Source organism: Periophthalmus magnuspinnatus, chromosome 18 (assembly GCF_009829125.3).
Source record: "Periophthalmus magnuspinnatus isolate fPerMag1 chromosome 18, fPerMag1.2.pri, whole genome shotgun sequence".
Classification (NCBI taxonomy): domain Eukaryota; kingdom Metazoa; phylum Chordata; class Actinopteri; order Gobiiformes; family Gobiidae; genus Periophthalmus; species Periophthalmus magnuspinnatus.
In genome coordinates this window covers 26817762-26843030 of record NC_047143.1, presented here as the reverse complement: position 1 = coordinate 26843030, position 25269 = coordinate 26817762, and the positions used below count along the sequence as shown (strand labels likewise).

At 42.3% G+C, this 25269-nt stretch overlaps 3 protein-coding genes across 3 annotated transcripts; 1 reads left to right on the top strand and 2 right to left on the bottom strand.

The window, feature by feature from the left end:
* Positions 1-985: 985 nt before the first annotated feature.
* On the top strand, positions 986-9299 carry si:dkey-219e21.2 (E3 ubiquitin-protein ligase TRIM39). Its single transcript, XM_033983759.2, has 10 exons — positions 986-1053; positions 2863-2912; positions 3010-3152; positions 3247-3342; positions 4881-5009; positions 5146-5259; positions 6187-6315; positions 6637-6715; positions 6793-6819; positions 7396-9299. Exons 2-10 carry the CDS (start codon positions 2879-2881, stop codon positions 7938-7940), a joined length of 1296 nt encoding a protein of 431 aa, XP_033839650.1. The 5' UTR covers positions 986-1053; positions 2863-2878; the 3' UTR covers positions 7941-9299.
* Positions 9300-10996: 1697 nt separating this feature from the next.
* Positions 10997-18603, bottom strand: LOC117386115 (receptor-type tyrosine-protein phosphatase eta-like). The gene is made up of 11 exons (XM_033983424.2): positions 18567-18603; positions 18343-18431; positions 16892-17543; positions 16004-16246; positions 15171-15419; positions 14273-14393; positions 13832-13977; positions 12997-13251; positions 12091-12363; positions 11149-11246; positions 10997-11080 (listed from the first exon to the last, which is right to left on the bottom strand). Exons 1-11 carry the CDS (start codon positions 18601-18603, stop codon positions 10997-10999), a joined length of 2247 nt encoding a protein of 748 aa, XP_033839315.2.
* A 309-nt stretch (positions 18604-18912) lies between these two features.
* tp53 (tumor protein p53) lies at positions 18913-24052 on the bottom strand. The gene is made up of 10 exons (XM_033983931.2): positions 23939-24052; positions 23071-23136; positions 22939-22987; positions 22681-22857; positions 21801-21975; positions 21507-21729; positions 21296-21420; positions 20997-21079; positions 20847-20917; positions 18913-20352 (listed from the first exon to the last, which is right to left on the bottom strand). Exons 2-10 carry the CDS (start codon positions 23124-23126, stop codon positions 20265-20267), a joined length of 1047 nt encoding a protein of 348 aa, XP_033839822.1. The 5' UTR covers positions 23127-23136; positions 23939-24052; the 3' UTR covers positions 18913-20264.
* Positions 24053-25269: the final 1217 nt, after the last annotated feature.

Here is a 25269-nt window from a genome sequence, read left to right as displayed (position 1 = left end):
AGCTCGTCGAGGCTAAAACTAAACTAAAGCATCAACCACGAGTATCATAGCAACCAAAGAGCCAATCCAGAGCGAGGATGTTGAAAGTAATTTAGCAGAGATTGGGCACTTAGTAAAGTGAACAGGAGCGACCTCGATTTGTCTGTTATTAATGTTCATATCTTGATTTACAGACACAATAGTGAAATAAAAACCCCAGGATCATGTAGAGGGTTAATACGAACATTTAAGACCAAAATGAGTCTGAAGCAGCAGAGACAGAGAGGAGACAGTTTATCAAAAACAAAAAATAAACTTGGAAAAAAAATAGAAAACAAAAAAAAAAAAATTAAAAATAACAAAAAAATAATAAAAATAAACTAACCCCCCCCCCAAAAAAAAAGAAATAAATAAAAATAGATTATATATATATATATATATATATATATATATATATATATATATATATATATATATATATATATATATATATATATATATATATATATATTTTTTTTTTTTTTTTTTTTTTTTTAAATGTAAAACCCTCAAAATAAATAAAATAAATAAATAAAATATAAAATAAACTCAAAATAAAAAAAAATAAAAAAAATGAATAGGTTACTCTGGTTGTATTAAATGTGTTTTCAAATGGTTGCTATGGTAACTGTCTCCTATAACCTGGATGTGTGGAGCTCTGTGGGTCAAAGGTCAAACACACGAGTCAGTCGGGAGTCACAGGGGAAGACTCGGTTTATTTAAGCCTCACACTTTTTACAATAACAGTTGTGTAACTTCTGGAAAGTGAAGACAAATCACTGCAGAAAAGTCGACTTCCTCCTGCGGGCTCTGAGTGCGAGTCCCTGCCCGCCGCGTAGCACGCCATAAACGAGTCCAGAGTCCAGAGAGAGAGGGAGGGACAGAGGGGAAATGGAGAGAGAGAGGGAGGGACAGAGGGGAAACAGAGAAAGAAGAAGAGGGAGGGGGACAGAGGTGAACAAAAGTCTTGGAGACGCTCACACTCCTGTCAGTTCTGAAGAGTCAGAGCTGCACCGACCGCACCTGCACCTCCAGGTGAGTCCATGACACCACCTCCACCTCCACCACCTCCTCCACCTCCACCTCACATCTACAGCGTGTTCACCTGAGAATACACACGACTGCAGTACTTTACACTGTATTTTACTTAAACACCTGTGCAGAGGAGGCTGATTTTATTTGTAGTTGTTGATTTATGAGTAAAGTGTTTGTGTGGCTGTAAAACACATTTAAATGACATTCAGAGCTGTTTGTGTTTTATAAGACTTTTCTGTGTAAAGACTTTTATGGGACATTTGAATCTAAAACAGGTTTAAATTTCTTGCTTCTTTTTGTTGTTACATCAGATAAAGACACAGAGGGAGTTTATTTAATGTCTGAGTAAAAGTCCATCTCACTGAAAAAATGCCAACAAATTCAAATTAATTTAACTCATTTTTGGAGTTAAATCAGACTTAAATTATAAATCTAAAACTCCTTGTGTTTTGTATCGTGTTGAGTCTGAGCCTGTAGCATTCGGTTTGTTTAGGCTCTGATTTAAGGCTGATCTTTACGTCTCTGTGGAAAATGAATTTTGAGAAAAGTGAATTCAGTCAAAACATCTTAAGTGCAGAGAGGACGGTTTTATTGTTCCACATTAAAGCCAAACTGACCAAAAAAATGAAGATTCTGCCTTAAAATTATTTATTTATTATTATTATTATCTATTTATTTATGTATTTATGTATTTTTTATTATTATTATTATTATTATTATTATTATATTTATTTATTTATTTATTTATTTATTTATTTATTTATTTATTTATTTATTTATTATTATTATTATTATTATTATTATTATTATTATTATTTATGTATTTATTTTTATTTATTTATTTATTTATTTTTATTTATTTATTTATTTATTTATTTATTTATTTATTTATTTATTTATTTATTTATTTATTTTTATTTATTTATTTATTTATTTATTTTTATTATTATTATTATTTATGTATTTATTTTTATTTATTTATTTTATTTATTAGTCTGTGTAAATGCATAACCAGCTGTGCGCAGTTTGAGTTATTTAAACATCTTTTAAGTTATATTTTCTTGTCAGTTCTGGGTTGTATTTTACGTCTCTGTCGGGTTAATTATGGGGTAAATGCTCATAATTATCACCACAGTTTTATTTAAAAGCGTTTTTATAAATAATTACAGCCCAGTGTGAAGCTGTGGAGCGTTTCAGTGATTCTGGAGTTTGTGCTTTTATTTGTTGAAGTGACTGAAGCTGAGTCTTTATCTCAGACTCTGGAGCTTCAGTTTCAGCCGATTCACAGAGAGAAAAGAGAAATAACAGAGAGAACAGAGGAAACAGAGGAAACGTGTGTTAAATGTCCTGTTTATGTGGACACACTGTTCTACAAGGACTTCAGAAAATATAAAATTATAAAACTATTGAACATAAAACATGTGAAACTCAGACACATCCAGACTCTGAAACACAAACTGCATTTATTTAAGTTTAACAGTAAAAGACGAGTGTAGAACCACAGCCTCAAGTCAAATGTTTAGTAACTTTAACATTAACTTTAACTTTATCATTATCATTAACTCATTAACAGGCTTGCACTGATTAAACTGTAGATTTCCAGATAAAATCACTGAGATAAAGTCATAAAACCTGTATAAATGTGTTTATCTGTGGAGGAGACGCCTGGACCAGACCTGTGTGTTTAATGTGGATTATTCTGTTTTCATTTTGTCTGTGCAGCTTAAATGTTTTAAATGTGGTTTGTAAAATGAGTTTGTGTTTGTGTTTTTATATGAATTTAATGAGTTTAAACTGTTTGTGTTTCAGTGTTGGGACCAGGGCCATGGCGCTGAAAAGTATTTTGAAGCCTGACAGAAGTAAGGCCTGGGTCACGTCTTTATAAGTTCATTTAAATGTGTTTAGACGTGTGATTTTTGTGTGATTTTTGTGTGATTAATGTTCCGTCCTGCCCAGGGCTCCGTGCGCTGAAGGACGACGGCGCAGCCCACAGCTCCATCTGTGCAGTCCGCTGGTCCCTGCCCGAGGACAGCGCCCCGGCTCACAGCTCTGCCCCAACGAGCCGAGTCAAACACGGGACAATCATCAAGTCATCACGGGTAAAGAGGCACAAACACACGCCACAAACGCCACAAACGCCACAAACACACAGATCAGACTGACACACGGCTCTGACACTGTCTCTGTCTGCAGCTCTCACGACAGCAGGCCCTGAGGGAGCTGCGCAGTCTGCAGGAGTGTGTGCACTTCATCGAGCACTGGAAGGAGCAGGTGGAGCACGTCTGTAAGGTAAGACCCTCCTCCACCGCGTTTGATTTGTTTTAAATGTGCTGTGAAAGTGAGACGAAATCCTTCAGAGGAGCTGTGGGGGGGTGTTGACCGTTGGAGGGGGCTAGTGCCCTCGAGCCTCCCCTCTGGCACCGCCCCTGGTCGTCTGCCCCTGGTCGTCTGCCCCCTGGTCGTCTGCCCCTGGTCGTCTGCCCCCTGGTCGTCTGCCCCTGGTCGTCTGCCCCTGGTCGTCTGCCCCTGTCGCTCCAGTCTGACTGTTTTCGAGCTTCATTAAACATTTGTTCGCTTTAATCTCTCTGTTCTTTTGGTGAACGTGGCTGATAAAGTTGCAGTATTTGATTGAGAGCAGTGGTGTCCCTGAGAGTTTTGATGACTAGTCGCGTGCCCCCTACTGCCCCCGACTGTCCCTACTGCCTCCTTCTGCCCCCCTACTGCCCCCTACTGCCCCCGACTGTCCCTTCTGCCTCCTTCTGCCCCCCTACTCTCTCCTTCTGCCTCCTTCTGCCTCCTTCTGCCCCCCTACTCTCTCCTTCTGCCTCCTTCTGCCTCCTTCTGCCCCCCTTCTGCCTCCTTCTGCCCCTCTACTGCCCCCCTTCTGTCCCTCTACTGCCTCCTTCTGCCCCTCTACTGCCTCCTTCTGCCTCCTTCTGCCCCTCTTCTGCCCTGTATTGCGACGCACTTGAAGATAACCCCTGTTGGACTGTGTTATATAAGATTTGTAATCTTCATAACTCAAACCCTGTGGATCTGTGTTGAATCGTCCCGCCGCTCCACAGACCTGACCATACGACGTGCGTCCACACTTTTAACAGCAGCCTCATTGTTTCTAATTTGCCTCAGTGAACCTCAGCGTCTGGAGTTTCCAGTAAACCGTATAAAGACGTGCGTGACAGAGTGAAGCTGATATGAAGTTATTATCTTTTACAGCCCAGAGTCATGAACCGCTCACAGTCAGAGCGGCTCCTCGTCATGAAGGTCAACGCCCTCGCCACAAACGACTCACGGGGAAATAAAAAAACAAATTAAACGATTAGTCTGCGAAAAGAAACAAATTACACCAACTTCATATGATCTGTGTTCTAATGTTGTTTCCTCGTCACACACAGACCTGGAGTTGTGTTTTTTTGTTTCATTCTCACATATTTAACACACAAATGCTGCAGATTTAGGCTTTTATTTTTTCTGTCAAACTGAAAACACTCTGTTCCACCTTGTGATGTCATCATGTGGCGATACAGGAAGTGCTCCTCTGTGTTTTTAAACTCCACACACCTTCATTTCTAGAATCATTTGGATCATTTCAGCCTCTGGAAATCCTCGCAAATCTCGACTGAACTAAAGGTAAAAGGAGCTGGCAACTTGAAAACTACCACTTGATGACATCACAAGGTGGAGCGTTTAGGGTTAGTCAGACATGTGTGAATGAAACAAAACACAACTCCAGGTCTGTTTTTGAGGAGGAAACAGGATTAGAACGTGACGTAAACCTCACAAGAGTCAGTTTGTGTGATATAAAAGCCTTTTGTTGTTTTTTTCAGGGGGAGTTTGACCCGGACGAAGGCGCCGGTCAGAGAGATGAAACGTCAGATCAGCGAGCGGAGAGGAGTCTGGAGGAGAGCAGGAAGCTGATCATGGAGTGGGCAGACGAGCTCCGCCATGTCGATGAGGTAACTGTGCGTCTGACTATTTAAGAACAAAACGAGTCTCAGGATTAACGATGAGGAGTGGGGATTTTTTTAGCTGTTTTCATGTTTCACCAAACACAAAATAAGTCCTGCTCCTTAAAAGTCTGTGTGTTTTCAGCTTCTGAGGGAGAACACGAAACATCCAAGAAAACAGGACCAGGAGGTGGACCCCGAAGAGGACGCACAGAACAGGATCATGGGATGGGCCAGAGAGCTGCAGGAGGCCACAGAGGTAAATACTCCAACGTAACACAGTATCGCAGTGTTTTATTTAAATCCAATGTGATATTTAACATGAGGAATTCACATTTTTGAACATAAATGGCTCCAATACAATTTAAAGCCTGTAGTTTCTGCGTTAGAGACGAGAGTGTGGCTGCAGACCTCCACCAGGACGCACCTCCACCCTCATGCCCTCATCATTTTTCATTCATTTACTTTATATTTATACTTAATACATTTTCAAAGTTTTCTTCTAGCTCGTCTCTGCTTGTGCAGGTTTAAAACGTGTCACAAACTTGTAAAAAACAGATTCTGAACTGGCAGCACAGGCCCACACACACAAAGGCTTATTAGATGTAGTTTGTCCCTGAAGGTGTTGCCGTAGGCCTCGTGTCTCTGGTTAAAATTAGGCAAAAAACTGTAAAGGTTAAGATTTGGAACAGATTTTGAGCTCGTTTAGTGTAAAACTTTTGTAACGTTGCATTAAATCCAGGTGAGGTGGATGTCTGGATGGAGGTGCGTCACATGAGGGTCCTCTGGGTGGAGGTCTGCAGTCAGGCCCCTCTCAGCAGAGCGACCAGACGTCCCCACTGACCCGGGACAGTCCCAGTTTTGTGCTCTGTGTCCCCTGTCCCCGCAGATTTACAAAAAAACTGTCATTTGTCACAGTTTTGTACAAGAAATGTCCCATGTGTGCTCATTTTTGACTGATCTGATGGTATTTGTTTAGCTAAAATACAGAAAATCAGGTTTGAAAATGAGAATAAGGCACAAAACAGACACGAGTGAACCAAGAATGGACAATGTTACGCTCTGTTTTCACTATTTTTACTCCCCTACCCGGGCACACGGGTCACGATCATCAAAAACTGAACTGAACAAAATCAAAGAGCCAAGAAAAATATACAAATTCTATGAACCTTGTGTCTTTTTCCAGACTTGTGGCGTCGCGCGTGAGGATCTGGGCCGAGTTCTTTGGCTGTTGGGCATAAAAAAGCGGCGTCTGGGGAACCTGCTGCCTCTGCTGGAGTTTATCACCTGGTCCCTGCTCAGAGAGGACAGTGTGGTGAGGACTTTTACAACTTTACTCAAATGTGTGAAACTGATACCAAAAAGACGACCTTTGACCCTTTGATCCAACTCATCATTTGACCCAATAAAGACGATAATCAAACCCACGCACTGATGGAGGCGCTGAGGCTGAGGTCTGGGCCTGTTCCAGCTGATAACAGTGATCAGGTTTATACGCACAAAGTTCAGCTGTAAATCTGATCAAAGTTTCAGTTTTAAAGCGGCTGTAGTTCAGTGAATCCTTTAGTTTCATGTTTATTTTATTCTTGTGGATTTATGAAACGTTTGTGTAAAGGTTCTGTTCTGCTCGTTTCAGGAGATGATTCCTCAGCTGTGGCTCCAGGCGAAACAAAAGACCTGGGAGACTGGAATCCCCAGATATATCCCCAACTCTGGTATGAACATTTTTTAAAATCAAAATCAACATTTTCTCAATAAGTTTTTTAACGCTCATGTTTGTTTGTGTCCACAGTCTGGAGCTGGATCTGCAGCGCAGCAGGTGAGGCCCCGAGTGACACACACATGTAACACACACACACATGTAACACACACATGTAACACACAGGTGCAGTGTAGTGAAGTAAAAGTAGTAAAGTACTGTATTTAAGTACACATTTTAGTTATCTGTACTTCAGTACCTTTTACAGTGGAGACTTTCATTTTTCAGGCCAGTTCAAAAATGTAGAGTAGAAAGTACAGGTACTGCACTCAGAGTGAAGTAAAAGTAAAAGTATGTTTATTATTGTGTGAAAGTTGCTGAAAAGGCTGAGGGTTTATTTTTGACAAAATACACAAATAGAAACAGATCGAAAAAGCATAAATTTACTGCACAAATCTGTATCAAAATCACCACATTTGAAGCTTTATACGACTCAAAATCTGAGTGAAATACTTTTACTTTTTAGGTACAGTTTCTTCTACTTTTACTCGAGTATTTCTGCTCCTCTTTGTACTTTTACACTGTTCTGATTCTTCCAAACTTGCCGTCTTATCATTGAGTTTCCATTTTATATGAAACAGAGTCGTGTGTTTGTTCAAACTCGTGGCGACTGACGTCACTTCTCTCTCCTCACAGCCGACGTCGTTCTGGACCCTCTTACCCACAATCCCTGGCTGCAGCTGTCGGACAATCAGCAAACCGTCCAAGAGGCCCAGTCCGTGTCCGACGTCCCCGAAAACCCCCAGCGCTTCGACACTCTGCCCTGCGTCCTGGCGTGGGAGGGCTACAGCTACGGACGCCATTACTGGGAGGTGGACGTGGGCGTGAAGGGGGCGTGGCGAGTGGGACTGACCACGGCCAAGTCCAGGAGACGCGGCCGGTTCTCCATGAGTCCTAAGGAGGGATACTGGGCTCTGTGGCGAAGCTCTCACAGTTTTTACGCCTGCACCAAACCCGAGACGGAGCTCCCGGTCCGCCTCGTTCCTCGCCGCGTCGGGGTTTACCTGGACTACGACGAGGGCCAGATCTCGTTCTACGACGCCGAGACCAAATCCCACATCTACTCATTCAACAACGGGACCTTCGAGGAAAAGCTGTACCCGCTGTTTGCTCCTCTGGACGGACACACGGTCATGAGGATCGTCCCGCAGAACCTCAGTCAGACCGGGACCTTCACTTGAGCGTGGGACAGATTATAGCCCGAGAAAATCCAACGAAAACGCCAAAAGGAACGGAAATAATCGACTTAAAGTGATGGAAAGTGACTGAAAACGAGTAACTGTAATCTGGTACTGTTACTCTGTCATTTGGTGGTACTCAGATTACAGTTACTTCACTAAAATCAAAGGAATACATGAAGGTTTTAATCATGTACTGGATCGAAATGGGGGTTTTCACAGCCGATACCGATTATTTATTGCTTTTACCGATATTTTTGGGGAAGTGCTTGAGCTTTTATTTAATCTACAGACTCTTAAAACTCGCTGATAATGAAGAAAAGACGTTTGTGTTTGATGGATTTAGTCATTTATCCTTTAGTTTCGACGCTGAACTTGGTAAATACAGAGAGTTCAGCAGCACAAACGATTTTGATTATTTCCCCTAAATTATTTGATCTGAATAGACTAAACTCACTCAGACGTGTTTTACTTCAGGTGGATGTGAGTCGTGTCAGATAAAAGCACGAGGCAGAGGTTTTACACGAAAATATGATAAAAAAGTACAAATATTCAAACTGCACAGCGTCGGAGAAAACTCAGCTCGTGTGTTTTTTGTGTCGTTAAAGTGAAACACAAATTAAGCTGTTTTTTGTTTTTTTTTAACTATTTACTCTATAATTTAAATGCGACTCAGTGTAAAAGTACTCAGAGTATTCAGAGTATTCAGAGTATTCATAATGCAGTACTCGCCGCTGGACTTTTGTGGCTGAACGTGATTCTAGTTGTATTTAAAAAAAGGAGGAGAGGTAGAAAAAAAACTCTAGATGTTCAGCTGATTCTGCGTTTGCACTTTTCTATTTTTACTTGTGTATATAGTATAAAAAGTAAATATATATCAGAACAAATGAAGCTATTTAAATGGTTCGTATTATATTATTCTCTGATCTCTGTTCTAATGTGGTTCCACCTTGTGATGTCATCGTGTGGCGATACAGGAAGTGCTCCACTGTGTTTTTAAACTCCACACACTTTAATTTATAGAATCATTTTTTGATCATTTCAGCCTCTGGAGTTGCCGATTTTTACCGAACTAAAAGGTAAAAGGAGCTGTTCACTTGAAAACTACTTGATGACATCACAAGGTGGAACAGGATGAAACAAAACACAACTCCAGGTCTGTTTTTTTTTTGGAGAAGAACATTAGAACACGGATTAAAGCTACAAGAGTCAATTTTCTTCGAGTGTCTTAAGTGAAGGGCCGTGCCGTCGATTCCACTTTACTGTATTTTATTTTAGTTTTGACTAATAAAACGCTGCTATAACAGAAAATAAAGGAGCAAACAGATGGTGTCCTGTCTTTGTCTTTTATATATTTAAAAAAAAAAAAAATGCAAAAATGTTTTCTGTTTGTTGCCGTCAGAAGATCGTAACAAACAGAAAACTATATTACGAGTGAAAATAATGAACATTTAACTTTATAAAGAGTAAATAACAAGCCTCTGATCACTTTTCAGATGGTATTTGTTTGTTTTTATAAATTAACTCTTTATATTAAGTTAAATGATTTTAGTTTCCGTTTCTGTTTTGTGGATTCATGTTTATGTTTTTGTATATTTGTGTATTTCAGTACTGCATATTGCATGTTTGTTGTATTATTTTAAATACATTCATATTTTCGTGTTATATTTTGTTGATTTGTTGTATCATTTTGTATTGTGTATGTGTTCCCTCTGTTGTGTTGTGTTGTGTTGTGTTGTGTTGTTGGTACAGATGGACCAGAATGCACCTGGGCCTGTGTTTTTGTTTTGTTCTGAAATAAAACCTGAAACGACATGTCTGAAGTGTTGAGTTTGTGTTGTGTGGACGTCACGATGCGTTTGTTTACACTTATATTTAATTTGTTTGTAGAATATAGAATAGAGATGCACCAGTCCAGGTTTTTCACTCCGTTCCACCTTGTGATGTCATCATGTGGTGATACAGGAAGTGCTCCACTGTGTTTTTAAACTCCACACACCTTCATTTATAGAATCACTTGGATCATTTCAGCCTCTTATCTCGACTGAACTAAAAGGTAAAAGGAGCTGGCAACTTGGAAAAACTACCACTTGATGACATCACAAGGTGGAACAGGATGAAACGAAACACAACTCCAGGTCTGTTTTTTGAGGAGGAAACGGCTTTAGAACGTGGATTAAACCTCACGAGAGTCAGTTTTGTGCGATATAGGATCTTTAAACAAAAACTAAATAAGACAAAACTGATCCAGGTGTGTTATGTGGTTGTTATGGCGACACACGGAACAACTTTGTGCACGTAAAAGTTCATTATGAGACTTTCTGAGCCGAGTATGATCAGTAAATAGTCTTATTACTTCAAGAAGGCGCCTGATTTGTCTGTTATTAATGTTCATATCTCGATTTACAGACACAAAATAAACAGACTACGGTCCAACCAGGATATCGACTGAAGCGATATTTGGACGTTGTTGTTCGATACGTATTTGTAAAGTTGTGTAACACTGCCCCAGTTTAAATAAAGCTGTTGTTTTCTCGCTCTAAACGTTTCCATCTCCGCTCTGATCTTTGTGGCAGGGCTTTATCTTATGAAAGTGATCGATGAGACGACAGATTTAAAGGTTTACGATCGTCTTATATAATATTTATTTATAACACCAACATAAAAACAACAACGAACATGAGCCAACGTGTTTATACTGCGAGAAAATACAAGACTAACGCGGCGTATAGAGGAAAAACACACCACAATTATATAAATACACCTGTTTATCCCTATTAATTTGTCTGAAATGTTCCGCAGTATGCTTTTAAACGTAGTTATCTCATATTTATTGCATTTGTGAGTTAATTTTAGGATCATTATTATGTTTGCTCAAAGCTTCACCCATAAAACAGCAGACAAAACCACAGTGAAACAAAAAAAACACCCTGTCTCCTGCTGGAAATCCATTAAAAAACATGTGTGCACAGAACCAGACAGGCCTGACAGCGCCACCTGCTGGAGACACACAAGTTTAACATAGATGGAGAAAGCAGTAACCATGGAAACAAGCAGATTTATGTGTTTCCGGCTGTTAAGTTGGCAGGTTTCAGACTCCAGACAACGTGGTCGCCCAGCAGAGATTTAAAGTGCGACAGGAGCTGAAACACAAACACAAACGAGTCAAGACAGAACTTTAAAACGCCTCATGACCCCGACGGAGCCGTACCTCCTCGAACGCGCTCTGTCGTGTCTCGTTGGCGTTACAGAGCATGTCCTGACTGCTCGAGCAAACCGTGGCCAGGGTCAGCTCCTTCAGGACGGGATCTAAAACAGGAAACGCGGAGATAAACCGGGGAATTTACAGTGAAAAAGTCCAGTGTTCTTCCTGTTGGTCCAAACTCCTGTGCTGCGTTTGCATCTGCTCCAGGAAGCGTCAACAACAGATTCAAAGTTCTGTTTTTATTGACCAACGCTCGTCAGATTCTTATCGGCGGCAACGGTTTCAGAGCGAGACAAAATTTGCACCGTTGTCATAGCAACTAGCGACTCAAAACAACATATTCTGCCTGTGTGAACGCTGAAAAGTCCCCAAAATGTCACCTGTAGCTCATCGAGGCAAGAGCAGTTATAGCGGCAAATTCTAAGCAGAGTATCATAGCAACCAGAGAGCCAATCAGAAGAGAGGCTGTTGAAGGTCACGCCTCTTAAGTAGATTTTTTCATGTGATACTTTTACTTTCACCTGAGTATTTTTTGCTCTAGTACAGACATGTCCAAACTGTGGCTCTGGGGCCAAATGCAGCCCTCAGACTAATTTTTCTTGGCCCTGAAGCTTCCAGGTGAATCGCCCCATGTTACTTTAAACAGTACTTTTTATTATACATTTCTGAAAATCTACTTTAACAAGCCCATATCAGATATTTAATGTGTCCCACTGAGGATGTAAGTGTGAATAAAGGTCTAGTGGTTCAGTTTAACTCGTAATAATAACACAGATTTGAAGTATTCACCGCGTTGGCGACGAGTCTGTGGCCCTCAATCGGCCCTCAGCTTTGGTCTATGATCACGTCACCCGTCAACGTCATAATATTGTGTTTTGGAGCGTGTAAATAAATCAGATGGATCCGTTTCATATCGTGTTGTGTCGGGGCTGGACTTTAAAGACTCACCTGTGGACGCTCTGATGGACCTGACCTCGCTCCGGTGGCTGACGTTGCCGGCCGTCGTCTGCACCTCAAACGTGAAGTTGGTCCCCGATTTCAAACCGCCAAAAGTGTGCGTGGTTTCATTGTCCAAAACCACCTCCTCGTGAAAGCCCCAGAAGCTCGAGTTGAGCTTCACCACATACCCCACCCTCTCGGTCCGCGGCGGCGGCAGCCAGGTGAAGGTGAGGTGCGTTCGGTTGTGTTCAGCGAGTTTAGGATCACGTGGGGGAACTGGCACTAAAAACAGAGAAATGTAGAAGAGACGGTGTTCAAATGGAGCGCAGGGGGCGGGGTCACAGTGGAGCAGCAGGTTGTGTTTACGTTCAAGAATTAAACGATGTCATCATTTCAGACGGAGGGCGGGGCCTGTGCGTGGGAAATAATGAGGACCGTTGCTGTAGTGATTAAAAATTTACAACACAATATTATTAGTTTGGGATCCAGATCACAAACTTCTTTAATACTTTCCAACGATGTGGGCGTGGTCACCGCTGAATCTGCACGTTTTCAGATGGGCGTGACAAAAGCGACGTCACCACATCGTTGAGCGAAAAATTAAGCTCATTGAGGCTAGCAGTTATAGCGGCTAATCTGGAGCTGATTTCCATATTAGGAACTACGATTGCGAGTATTATAGCAACCAAAGAGCCAATCCGGTGCGAGGTTGTTGAAGGTAACGCCCCTTTCCGCCCACACCGCTGGTTTAACAGGGAGCGGCCCTTAGCAACGCTGTCAATCAAACCTGTTGCTAACGCTAGGCAGCACATTTGTCTGTTATTAATGTTCATGTCTTCATTTACAGACACAATAGTGAAATAAAAACACCAGGATCACGTAGAGGGTTAATACAGAGATTTAAGATGAACTCACGGGTGAAGATGGACGCGCTGACCTCTTCGCTGGGCGTCCCTCCGCTCACACTGGAGACCTTCACGGTGTAGTTGGCGGCTCCGTTCAGATTCTCAAACAGCACGGCGGGTTTGTGGATGTATTCTCGTTTTTCCCGCTCTTTATTTTCTAGCTCCAGGACGACGGTGAAGTTGGGGGACCCTGCGGGGTACTCCCACGTGGCGTTGATGGCGTCTGCCGTGCTCCTGAGCGTCAGGTTTGAAATTTTCTTTGGCGCTGCAAGACGAAAGTGTGATAATAAATGAATATAATACTTTGTGTTATGTTTAAAGGTGCACTATGTAACTTTTTATGGAGATCTTATTTCTTTGACTGGAATATTCTTCACTATGACATTAAAGATACAATCTGTACGTTTATCAGTTTTTTTAACATGTAAAAGGTGTACCCTCTTCACCCCTCCCCTCACCTAGCCCCTCCCTCTTTCCCCTCACCTGGCCCCTCCCCCCTTTCCCCTCACCTGGCCCCTCCCCCTTTCCCCTCACCTGGCCCCTCCCCCTTTCCCCTCACCTGGCCCCTCCCCTTCACCTGACTGAGAATAAAACAGGGGTGGGTCGTCCAAACTAATTACAAACAGTAGCTTTAAATGCATCTTTTTTCACACGGAGACGAGCTCTAGTGCAAGTTACGGGTCTGATCTGTGGAGAGGCAACCCATCTCACAGTAAAAATGCATTTGTGATGTTTAAGTTTAAGTCCATACTGTTGAGTAAAGCTGTAACCACGGAGACGGGGAGAGGTGGCAGCTCTGAAAGAGTTCCACAGTGTATCTTTAAAGTCCCCTGTCATAGACTCACAGGTGAAGTTGAACACCGTCTGACTCGCTCCTTTCAAAGTTTGATTGGCCAGCGCCGCCACGTTCAGAGTGATCTTGGTGCCGCTGGGGAGGTCATGGATCTGGAGCGTAGTATCCGTTACGGCCTTGTTCTGTGACACCGTCCCCCTGGTGGAGAAACAAGGTAAAATAAATAAACAAGCAACGACAAACAATGAATAAACCCGCTGTGGCAGAGCCGATGGAGCAGGAAGTGCGCACATCACTTCATGTTTAGTGGCTAGCAGATTAGCTACGTCCATTTGTCTGTACAGTCTATGGTGGAGACTTAAAGTGGATGTTTTTAACTGAATTATAGAACTGAAATGAGTAGATTCAACCAATAAAATCTCTTTAAAGTAACTTGTACATGTGTGGCGTTTATCCCGGGATAGTTGTGTCATGGAAAAATATGAGCACCTACCCTTTATAATAAGACCAAACGATGAAGTAGCCCGTGGCCTGTCCCTCAGGTTTGTCCCATTTCAGAGTCAGCTTCGTGTCCGTGATGTCCTCCGTGCGCAGGTTAGACACCTTGGCAGGCTCTGGTGACAAAACGAAGCAGCAAATAAATACACCCTGCGACTGTCCATGGGTTTGTAAGCACCGTTACCATAGCAATTAATAATTCTAAACAAAATATGGTGCCACTTTATGACACAAAATGGATTCTTGTGAGGTTCAAGTCATGTTCTACTGCTGTTTCCTCCTCAAAAAACAGACCTGGAGTTGTGTTTTGTTTCATTCGCACATGTTTGAGTCACACTAAACGCTCTGTTCCACCTTGTGATGTCATCAATTGGTTGTTTTCAAGTGAACAGCTCCTTTTACCTTTAGTTCAGTCGAGATAAGTGGCGACTCCAGAGGCTGAAATGATCCAAATGATTCTAGAAAAGAAGGTTTGTGGAGTTTAAAAACACAGTGGAGCACTTCCTGTATCGCCCCACGATGACATCACAAGGTGGAGTGTTTTCAGTTTGAGAGAAGAACTCAGCCTAAATCTGCAGGTTTGTTTGTGTGAATGAAACAAAAACACAACTCCAGAACGTGCTGTAGTTATCATAGTTAGATATATTTTTGTGGAAACCCATGAAAAACCACTCTTCTGCCGCACTCACACCTCCGCCGCACTCACACCTCCGCCGCACTCACACCTCCGCCGCACTCACACCTCCGCCGCACTCACACCTCCGCCGCACTCACACCTCCGCCGCACTCACACCTCCGCCGCACTCACACCTCCGCCGTACTCACACCTCCGCCGTACTCACACCTCCGCCGTACTCACACCTCCGCCGTACTCACACCTCCGCCGTACTCACTTGTATACGCAGAGATGTCGAGTTTCTCGCTCCACTGGGACCTGTCGCTGACTCCTGATTGGACGCTGAACGTGTACAAATTCCCAGAGGTTAAATTACAGACGTGTCCTTGGGTGTTTGTCACGTTGGTTTCTTGACTCGCTCCTGTGATTAAGTAGAGGTCCACCTGACCTGCGGGGGCGCTCCAGTTCAGATACACACATGTTTCCGTCACCTCCGTCACCTTGAGGTCTGACACTTTATTGGGCACTGAAGAAAAACACCAAACAGGATCAGTACAAGATTCAAACTGTCCTCCATAAAACCGCCTCCTCACCCTCGGCTTATGCTACATGTGCATTGCTAACGCTAACGGGAGCGACCTCAGGGAAACAAGGCGCTTGATTTGTCTGTTATTAATGTTCATATCTCGATTTAAGGACAAAAGAGCTAAATAAAAATACTAAGATCATGTAGAGCAGATTAAAATGAACATTTAAGACCAAAATGATGAGTCTGACAGCAGCAGGTACAGAGAGTTTTTCACTTTTTTAATAGAAAGTGAATTGGAGCCAGAATCGATGCAACCAGAAGTGCGCATATGATCACTTCCTGTTTGTAACGCAGTGGCTAGCAGGTTAGCTATGTCCGTTTATTTCAAAATGTGTATAAATCTTTTAAATATATGTGTTCATAAAGGATAACAGTGCAGAGTCGGTGAGATTTAGTATTTTTGGTATTCATATGTACAAGTTTAATATAAATACTTAGTTTACTAGTATTTTTTTCTGCACACGTGGTTGTTTTTGCTCGAGCTCCCCCTGCAGGTGTCGTCGTGTGAGTGCAGTTCGTACCTGTGTAGAAGGTGGCGTTCTGCGGGTTCAGGTCTCGTTCACATTTCCGTGGAAACACTTTGATTGAGTAGAGGGTCCCCGCAGACAGACGGTCGACGACAACAGTGAGATCGCTAACGTTATCTCTGTATGTGTTATTGACCTCCACACGGTACCCATCGATCTGCCCCGGCCCACGCGCCCACGTGAGGGTCGCTCTGTCCGCTTTAATGTCCGTCACATTTACTTCTCCATAGAAACGATCTGGAATTTAATACAGAACAAGCAGAAATAAACGGAAACAGAGTCATTAAGCCCACAACCACCAGGGGGAGCACTGTGCCAGAAAAGACCTGGCTCTGGGACTAAACGAGGACTAAACCAGGACTACACTAGAACTAAATGAGGACTAACCTAGGACTAAACCAGGACTAAATTAGCGACTAAACGAGGACTAACCTAGGACTAAACCAGGACTAAATTAGCGACTAAACGAGGACTAACCTAGGACTAAACCAGGACTAAATTAGCGACTAAACGAGGACTAACCTAGGACTAAACTAGGACTAAATTAGCGATTAAACCAGTGACTAAACCGCGTCTAAACTGGGACTAAACTGAGACTGAACTAGAACTAACCCGGGACTAAACATGGACTAAATCTGGTGAATCAGTGTTTGAGTTTTGTGCAGTTAAAAGTTTAAACCTGGAACATTCTTCCTGCAGATGTGACTCAGGCCTCGACTTTGACAATGTTTAAATCCAGACTCAGTTCTGTTTATCTGCTGTGACTGAGTTTTATTCTGCACTTTTCTCTTTATGTCTAATGATTATTTATATTTTGATTTGTTGTTTTGTATTTTAAAGTCGTATTCTGTAAATCGCTGTGTGTTCCAGATAAACTCTCACCTTCATAACAGATGAACCTCAGACGCTCCTCACAGTCTTTTTCGACCCAGGCTCCGAAGCTCCGCACGGCCACACACGGGTCCTCCAGGTACGGCTCGTCCGGTTCAGGCGCGGCCCCTGAGTATGACCCGAATCTGTTCACACACACCGACTCTGAGGGTGGGGCTGAGGAGGTGGAGCTGTGAGTTACACCTATGATTTGTCGTACACCGTCAGTACCTGGAGTGGAGTAATCTGTCCCTGCACTAGTACTTGTGGCTGTAGTTGAAGTACTTTGAGCGGGCGTAGCGTGGTCACTCGCGTTAAAGGCCATAGTATTTGTAAAAGTAGTAGTAGTTGGCGCTCTTCTGAGTTTCTGCGTGGTGGAGGTCATAGGGGGCGGGGCAGGCGAGGCGGGGCAGGTACAGGAGCAGGTGCTGCAGTCCACTACGGGCACAGAGGGTTTGGCCCGAGGGTATCCCGGGTACCAGTTCTGAAAGGTCAGGGGGTCACCGTTGGCCCAGAGAGACCAGAAGGGGGTGTCCTTGAAGGGGGCGGAGCCAGGGAACGCCACGGCTCGTTTACGGAGGCCGACCCAGTGGTCAGAGGAAAGGTTCCGGGCGATGATCTGGGTGTTCTCAGGAGTCACAGTCACAAGCTCTTTGAAACAACTCTGGGGCAAAAGAAAACAAACAAAAATGAATGAAAATAAATAAACAAATAAACAAATAATAGATTTGATTTAAAGATGAAGAGGAGGATCAGGAGGTCGAGGGGGAGGTGAAGAGGTGAGGAGAAGAGAGGCTGAAAGCTCTGAGGAAACAGAGGAGGAGGAGAGAGGGGGGGGAGGAGAAGAGAGGCTGAAAGCTCTGAGGAAACAGGAGGAGAGAGGGAGAGGAGAAGAAGAGAGAGAGGAGAGGGGGAGAGAGGAGGAGGAGGAGAGAGGGGAGAAGAGAGAGAGGAGAAGGTGATGAGAGAGAGGGGAGAAGGGGGGAGAGAGGAGGAGGAGATTCAGCGGTGAGGAGAAGAGAGGCTGAAGGTTCAGAGGAAACAGAGGAGGAGAGGAGAAGAAGAGCGTGAGGAGGAAAAGCAAAGAGAGGAGAGAGGAGGAGGAGGAGCAGCATGAGAGGAACAGAGGGGACAGAGAGCTGGAGAGAGGAAGAAAAGAGGAGGAGGAGGAAAGAGAAAGGAGAGAGATGAGGAGAGGAAACAGAGCTGGAGAAAGGAGGAGATGAGGGAGAGAGCAAGAGAGGAGGAGGAACAGTGTGAGAGGAACAGAGAGGAGGAGGAGGAGAGGAGACAAAGAAATAGACAAACAAAAAAAATTGGTTCCAAGATTCTCCTCAAACATTTTAAAATATAACGACCCAAAAAACACTTTATACAAGACACACAGTGATACATCAGGACCCGTCTGTCTCTCTTTTTTTTTCTCCTCTCTCTTTTCTCTCTAAACACAAACTTGTCGTTACCCTGCAGTGACTTCTCGCATCAGTCCAGGTCTCATTTGCGTTCTGAGGAAAGTACTGCCTCTCTGCTGCGCCGCACGACACAAACACAACTGGAAAACAGATATGTGCAACAATAAATACATAAAAATAATGTGAGTGGTTCTATGGTGTAGGATTGGACATATAAAAAATAATCACACATGACCTTTATCTTTTTGAAAAATTGTCATCAAGTTCAGACTCACCGCAGACACAGACGAGCAGAGGAGACACTCGGGCCATGTCGGTTTCTGTAGAAAAAACAACTCTTCACCTTTTATTTCACTTGAACATCTCAAACCAAACGCTCCCAAAGAAGAAGCTCACGTCCAAATGAAGCGTCCGCTGTTTTATGAAAATATTTACAGCCTCAGAGCCGGAAAATAACAGGATTAAAAAGGAAACACTGACACTGAGTTTGCATTTCACATCTCACATGCAAAATATGAAGGAGGAAACAGGGGAAACAAGGAGCTACTGTGTGTGTGTATAATCTCAAAACTAAAATATAAAAAACACACAGGCATTGAACAGAAACACAAGGAACAACTTTACATTTAAAAAGTTTATTTGGTCTTATATCGCCAGTTATAAAAAGTGATTAATACAAAATAGTAATGAGAAAAAATAAAAATAGAACCAAAAGATCTTATAGAAAAACTAACTTACCCAAAATAAAAATCTAACAAAATCTAAAATACTACGTACAAAGGAATGCCGGTGAATATACTTAGCAGTGTAAAGAACGGGGTGAGCGGCTGAATGGTTTAGTGCTAAAAAGAAAGACTCGGTTTATGGCAGGTTTTGATGAGCACTTTTTTTTTTTTTTTTAAACAAAGACACTTGTTTTGTCCTTTACATCCACAAACACCACAGAGGCTTAGTTAATACTGTCCACAACGTCTCAGGGTGTCCCAGCCAACCCATGAAAGACCCAATCAAACAAAGTGATGCTCGTTACGACATGATCTTTCAGGACTTTGATAAAAAAAAAAATTGAACAAATAAACAGCAGAACTTGCATTTGAAACAGCCACATTCAAGATTGTGTTTAAACTGAAGGTCTGTCAGCTTTAACCAAAAGTACAGAGTGGTCAGGGGATTAAAACTGCTGCACCTGATTTTTTACAGTCTTAAAAAGTGGAAAAAACAGAACTATTTCACTTTAAACTGTTGGTAGTGGTCCGTATTCTTCACTAAACTCAACACTGGCCTGTCATTATGTGGACTGTGTGTGTGGCTCCCTCTAGTGTTCACAGAAGGAAACATTCATTCAAGTCATAAAAGGGCAGTGGCCGTTTACCATCATCGTGTTTGCCTCGAATCAGAACCAACCATAGACTGTATAAAGAAGTGGACTAAAAGTGTGACGTCACCACATCGTTCAGCTCCAAATGAAGCTCAGAGGCTGGACGTTAGAGCGGCGAATTTGGAGTCAAGTTCGATATTTGGAGTTTTGACCGAGAGCATCAGAGCAACCAAAGAGGCAATCAGGAGCGAGGCTGCTGAAGGTAACGCTCCGTCTCGGCCGCACCGCTGGTTTAGCTACGCTGTCAATCAAACCTGTTGCTAACGCTAACAGGAGCGACCTCGGGGAAAGAAGGACCTGATTTGTCTGTTATTAATGTTCATATCTTGATTTACAGACACAATAGTGAAATAAAAACCCCAGGATCATGTAGAGGGTTAATACGAACATTTAAGACCAAAATGAGTCTGACAGCAGCAGGTACAGAGAGGGATTTTTCAATAAAAAGTTAATTGGAGCCAGAAACGCGCCCATGATCAGGGATTAGCCGTGTCCATTTATATACACAGTCTATGGTGCTAATTTGAGGCATGTAGCTTACACATGTCAACCTGATGAAAATAAATGCATATAAATTGTCCAGTGGGGCGACTCCTCACTCGCTCTCACTCTTCTCCCCTTTGAGCATGAGTCTCTTCCCACTGGACGGCACCGGCACGGTCGCTTTGGGCTTGGACTTTTTGCTGAAGAAAAAAAAAAAGGCACAATTTGCTGATGTGAGTGATAGGAATGGGATGATACACATCAATAAAAATAGCCAAAAAGATATTTCCCTTTACATCACCAGAATGTGCAGGCAAAAAAAACCCAAAAAACTTCTGTTTTCACTGATAAGTACAGTACTGTGAAAGTTGCTTAAATATGGAACCTATTTGAGACATTAACAATGACCAATTGTAATTTTAATGTTATAAATAGGTTCCATATTTAAAGAACTTTCACAGTACTGTACTTATCAGTGAAAACATCAGGGACTAGTTTTTCTGCACATTCTGGTGATAAAAATTATAAATGTATATTTTTTTCTTACTATATTGTTAATCCCAATAATTTTGGCCATGATAATCGTGACACCAAATTTCCGTATCGTCCCAAGACTATGTGGTTTATAGTATTTATTTTAAATATGCATCTATATGGTTTACAGTATTTATTTTTTTAAATATTAGGGTCTGACCTTTCCTTGTCCAGGAGTTCAAGTCCATCGTTTATCCTCTTAAGCATCTCGTATCGCTCGCGCCCACGAACCTGGAAATTAAAATGAGAATGATGTAATCCAATCCAACTGCAGACAGTAGTGAAGTCAGAACATGGTTCCTTTACTCACATTTAAAACAAAAACTTCCTCCTCGTCTCCACTTGAGGAAGATTTGTTTTTTTTCACAGGGGCTGCGACGGCTGGGGCGCTCTCTTTACAAAGAGAAAGTGAACATGAAAATCAGAAACAGCCATATTGTCATTAAAATAAGAAATTATATTGCCGTTTGGTTGTAGCCACACAGGATATCTTGGCGTTTTATTGTTCTTTGTGTGTTTTATATTGATCTGTTTTTTGTGTGAAGAACATTGAGCAGATTAACATGCATTAAATGTACTAATAAAAATGGAGGGGGGGGGACAACGTACTTCTCTTTTTCGTGTCTTTTGTCCCGGCTTGAGACTTGGTCTTGTTCTCCTCTTCGGTCTTGCGGTCTCTGCCGGGACACGCACAAACACGAACCTCAAAGCTCCTTCGACCCAGGACCAGGCCACTGAAAATTACACATTACAAACACCGTCAAAACACTTTCTCTACAGATTAAAAATGACACGTCTAAAAACAGGACATCAGACTTACTCTGGAGTCTCGAGGGTGAGGATGGTGCTTATGGGGCGGCGGTTCATGCCCCCCATGCAGCTGCTGTTACACATGAAGCTCAGGAGGATAGTGGTCCTCTCAGAGCCAAGCTGAGGACGCTCGTAAGGGACAGTCACGCTGTGTCTCTTTGTGCCGAGGTCTTCGTGATAACAAGCCAGCTGACTGCCCTCGATCCGGATCAGGTGACTCTTATGTTCCACCGCTGAAGACAAAAGTAATTAATTAAAACCAGTAAAAACATGCGATTGAAAAACTGCTTGTTCTTGTTCTTACAGTCCTCATTCTGGTGGTGGGGACATCGCCGGACCACGTCAGCCACATGCTCCGCCTTTTTATAAACCGCTGTGGCCCTCAGCACCGAGCCCAGCGGAGGCTCCTTAGCAACCAACACCTCGACTGGGCTCGTCTTTGCCAGCTGACAGTACAGTTTGTTTAGGCTTTCTGAGTACTGAAAGAAAAAACAGGGACAAACAAACATGGTCTTAAACTGTGTCAAAGCAAAGATGTATTTAAAAAAAGTCTTCAGACCAGAAAAGGAGCAGAAAAGTTATTCTTCCAATTAAAGTTTGGAAAAAAAATCTCAAAACGACACAAAGGCCAACACATTTACAACTGGAGGTGGTAAATGAAATGGCGGCTCTACCTTCCCCTTATCTTATTTTTAACCATTTGGGCGCTGGAGGAAGTCCGAGCAGGAACATGTCCCGTCATGTCAGAGCGCTGCTACAACCAGGCTTCAGCTGTGCGCAGTGAACGGCCCAGGACCAGGGGCGGGGGCACAATGGAGACCACCCTAACTGCATCTACACTGACCAACGGCAGCAGGCTGCAAACGGAGTCACCCAGAAAATACAAATCCCATTGGCTCCTCCACAGACTAAGGACCTGCAAATTTAGCGAATCGTCACAATGAATGATTCCACATGACTGGGAAGATTTGAAAGAATGAATTTTAATGCTGCTTTAAGGTAAGACAATTTTTAATTTCTCATTCCAGCAGTTTCCAAGAGTACGTTGAAAATTAGTATAGTGTAAAAAGTTTTGTTTAAGTTCAAAACTTCTAAATGCTTTGTCTGCTGGTCTGTTGCTCATATAGAATATGTAGACCACACCAAACAGACCCAGCTCACTCACACAGGTCACCATTACTAACCGTGGATGTAACACTTTTAGCAGTGCCTGATTTTTGGAAGCGGAGGGTAAAATCGCATTCCCCTGGATAGTCACGGGTCTCTGGGACAGTGGACGCAGAGGGGACCGCACTGGGAGCGACTTCATTCTGTCCAAGTTCAAATATTTCCTCATTAAAAGTGTCCAGGGCACCTAACTCCTGTAAGAAATGACATGAATCAGTTTCCAAGCATTTTGTCAATGTTCAATTTCTATTTCAATAAAAAGGTGTAACACATACAGGCCAGGGGTCCATGTCATTGACCATGGTCGAGATCGGCTCCGTAGGACTAAACAACAGAAAAATGTCAAACCATCGTTATTTGCTGTGATCATATTTGATGAATTTTAAAAACTAAATCTTTTAACTTACAGACTGCCCCATAGCTCCAAGAAAGTATTTTCTTGGCTGGGTGTCATTTCAGTCATGGCTCCAACTCTGTTAAAAACAAAACAACATTATGACAAACCTGTAGAACTGAACCCAAAGACACACCACTAAATCCACTGATCTCATGGTTTATTGCTCAGGTGCAGACACTGCCCCTGTGAGTTCATCTGCCCCACTGCACAGACAGAAGAACTCCATAAACCAGGTCAAGACAAATGGGATCATCCCCTGACTATTAATAACAAAAATATTGCTTAAATAATTGGTGTATTTATTTTTATAGCCACTTTAATAAAAATGTAGTTACAGCGCGGTGAGAAGTTCCTAAAGTGCACAAACAGGAAGTGTTTCTCCAAAGGCAAAGGCCATTTCACCCTGAAAAACACGGTTTATCCAGTTTAACTGGAACACGAAAAGTAAAACCTCAAACACGCCTGAACGTGAAGAATAAAATAGACAAGGTTCATAAAGATCTGAACTATAAGAAGACGCTGATGCTATTGTGATGCTAACAGCTATGCTAACAGCGACGCTATTGTGATGCTAAAGTGACGTCCATTTTCTTGGAGCGGCCTAGATCACGAGTTTCATTCAAATTAAACTTTACATCGAAACGACATTAAAAGTACACTTCGCTGATTATGATTTTATATAAACTGACCTAACACATTTATCAAACATTTCGTGCGCTTTTTATTTCCTTTAAACTCTCCATTCTTCAGCGTCTCAGGGCGACGTTCACTCGACGTTTTAAAAGTCACCCAAACTTTACCGCGTCTGGAAATGAATGCTGCAAAGTTACCACGCGATGACGTGTACACGTGTTATTTTGACTAAAATCGTTACAAACCAGTGACTCGCTGATCGCTTCGACGCGGTGGGAACCAATGGGCCACAAACACCAAAATATTATGGGCCCAGTCGAGCACGTTGTTGGGGGAATCCCATGAAAATAAAAAGGGGGAAGTGCAGCAGATTTAACCCTCTGTGTCAGCCAATCAGAACGCACGCTGCTTTCCTTTTGGCTATGACGCAAACAGCTGATGCATTCATAAACAATAGGATTTTGTGTAATCCCAACCATAAACACGAGAACCGGATTATTCTTTTGGTTCGTTTAAAAATAAAGATAAGGCAGTAGAATTGATAAGAGTATAGAGAAATTTCAACTACAATACGAGTTAAAGTTTGCCCAAAATAGTACACAATTCTACAGACAAATATAATAAATTTGAGCTAAAAACGATGGGGTTTAAAGAGGGCGTGACGAAACGAAACTTGACTGGCGCGAGGAGGAGGGGCACGTGGCTGATGAAAACACAAGAGAGAGTGAGAAACATGTGAAAGTACGACGGAGTATAAGGGTCACTTAAATAACTAAAAATATGCGGGCGCTACAAGGGAAAAAAAGTCGTAATATTATGAGAAAAAAGTCGTATTTTTATGAGAATAGTCTGCTGTGGTGAATGAGTGACCAGTGCGTTGTGTGTTATGGGAAATTTTGAGCATTTTGCTCAGATAAACTTTGAAGTGGGGTTTACACACGATGAAATACTGTGAGTTTTATCCCACCATCACCACACTATCATCAGTATAAGTACTTTGAAGGGACACTGCAAGTATTTGAGTTTGTTTAGTCGAAGGAACCAGACAGATTTAGAAGAAATTGCTATATCTGAACAAAATGCTCCAAATTCTTCATAACTCACTCATTCACGCACAGCGGCCTATTCTCATAAAATACGACTTTATTCTCATAATATTACGACTTTTTTCTCGTAATATTGCGACTTTTTTCCCGTAGCGCCCGCATATGTTTTTTATTTAAGTGACCTTTATACTCCGTCGTATGAAAGTGACACATGATGAGTAAAAATCACACCGTGTGTTACTGTACACAGGATAAACAGGATTAATGAACATTTTACGGCATCTAATTTATAATGAGTAGAGAATGTGCTGATTATTTCTCGATGCTGTCGTCGTTGCCCACACAGATTTAGCCTTTGTGTTTACATTTTATACAATTTAAATTCACCTTGAACGTATTTGGCACGTATTGTACAAAATAACTCTTGATTTAATAGCAGGATTTATTCCATAAAAAATAAGAAAGAAAAACCAAACACGTGGATTTATTTTTGTGAGGTTTTTTGGCGGTTTTCAGATTTTTGAACGTGA

Coding starts and splice junctions, on each gene's coding strand:
- si:dkey-219e21.2 (XM_033983759.2), top strand. CDS start 2,879: ATGGCGCTGAAAAGTATTTTGAAGCCTGACAGAA. Junction 5,010..5,145: donor AGCTCCGCCATGTCGATGAG/GTAACTGTGCGT, acceptor GTGTGTTTTCAG/CTTCTGAGGGAGAACACGAA. Junction 6,716..6,792: donor CAGATATATCCCCAACTCTG/GTATGAACATTT, acceptor TTGTGTCCACAG/TCTGGAGCTGGATCTGCAGC.
- tp53 (XM_033983931.2), bottom strand. CDS start 23,126: ATGACTGAAATGACACCCAGCCAAGAAAATACTTTCTTGGAGCTATGG. Junction 22,858..22,938: donor ATGACATGGACCCCTGGCCT/GTATGTGTTACA, acceptor CATTTCTTACAG/GAGTTAGGTGCCCTGGACAC. Junction 21,730..21,800: donor CCACCACCAGAATGAGGACT/GTAAGAACAAGA, acceptor TTTTGTCTTCAG/CGGTGGAACATAAGAGTCAC.
- LOC117386115 (XM_033983424.2), bottom strand. CDS start 18,603: ATGGCCCGAGTGTCTCCTCTGCTCGTCTGTGTCTGCG. Junction 18,432..18,566: donor TCTGCTCGTCTGTGTCTGCG/GTGAGTCTGAAC, acceptor TCTGTTTTCCAG/TTGTGTTTGTGTCGTGCGGC. Junction 13,978..14,272: donor GTTTGGTCTTATTATAAAGG/GTAGGTGCTCAT, acceptor TTTCTCCACCAG/GGGGACGGTGTCACAGAACA.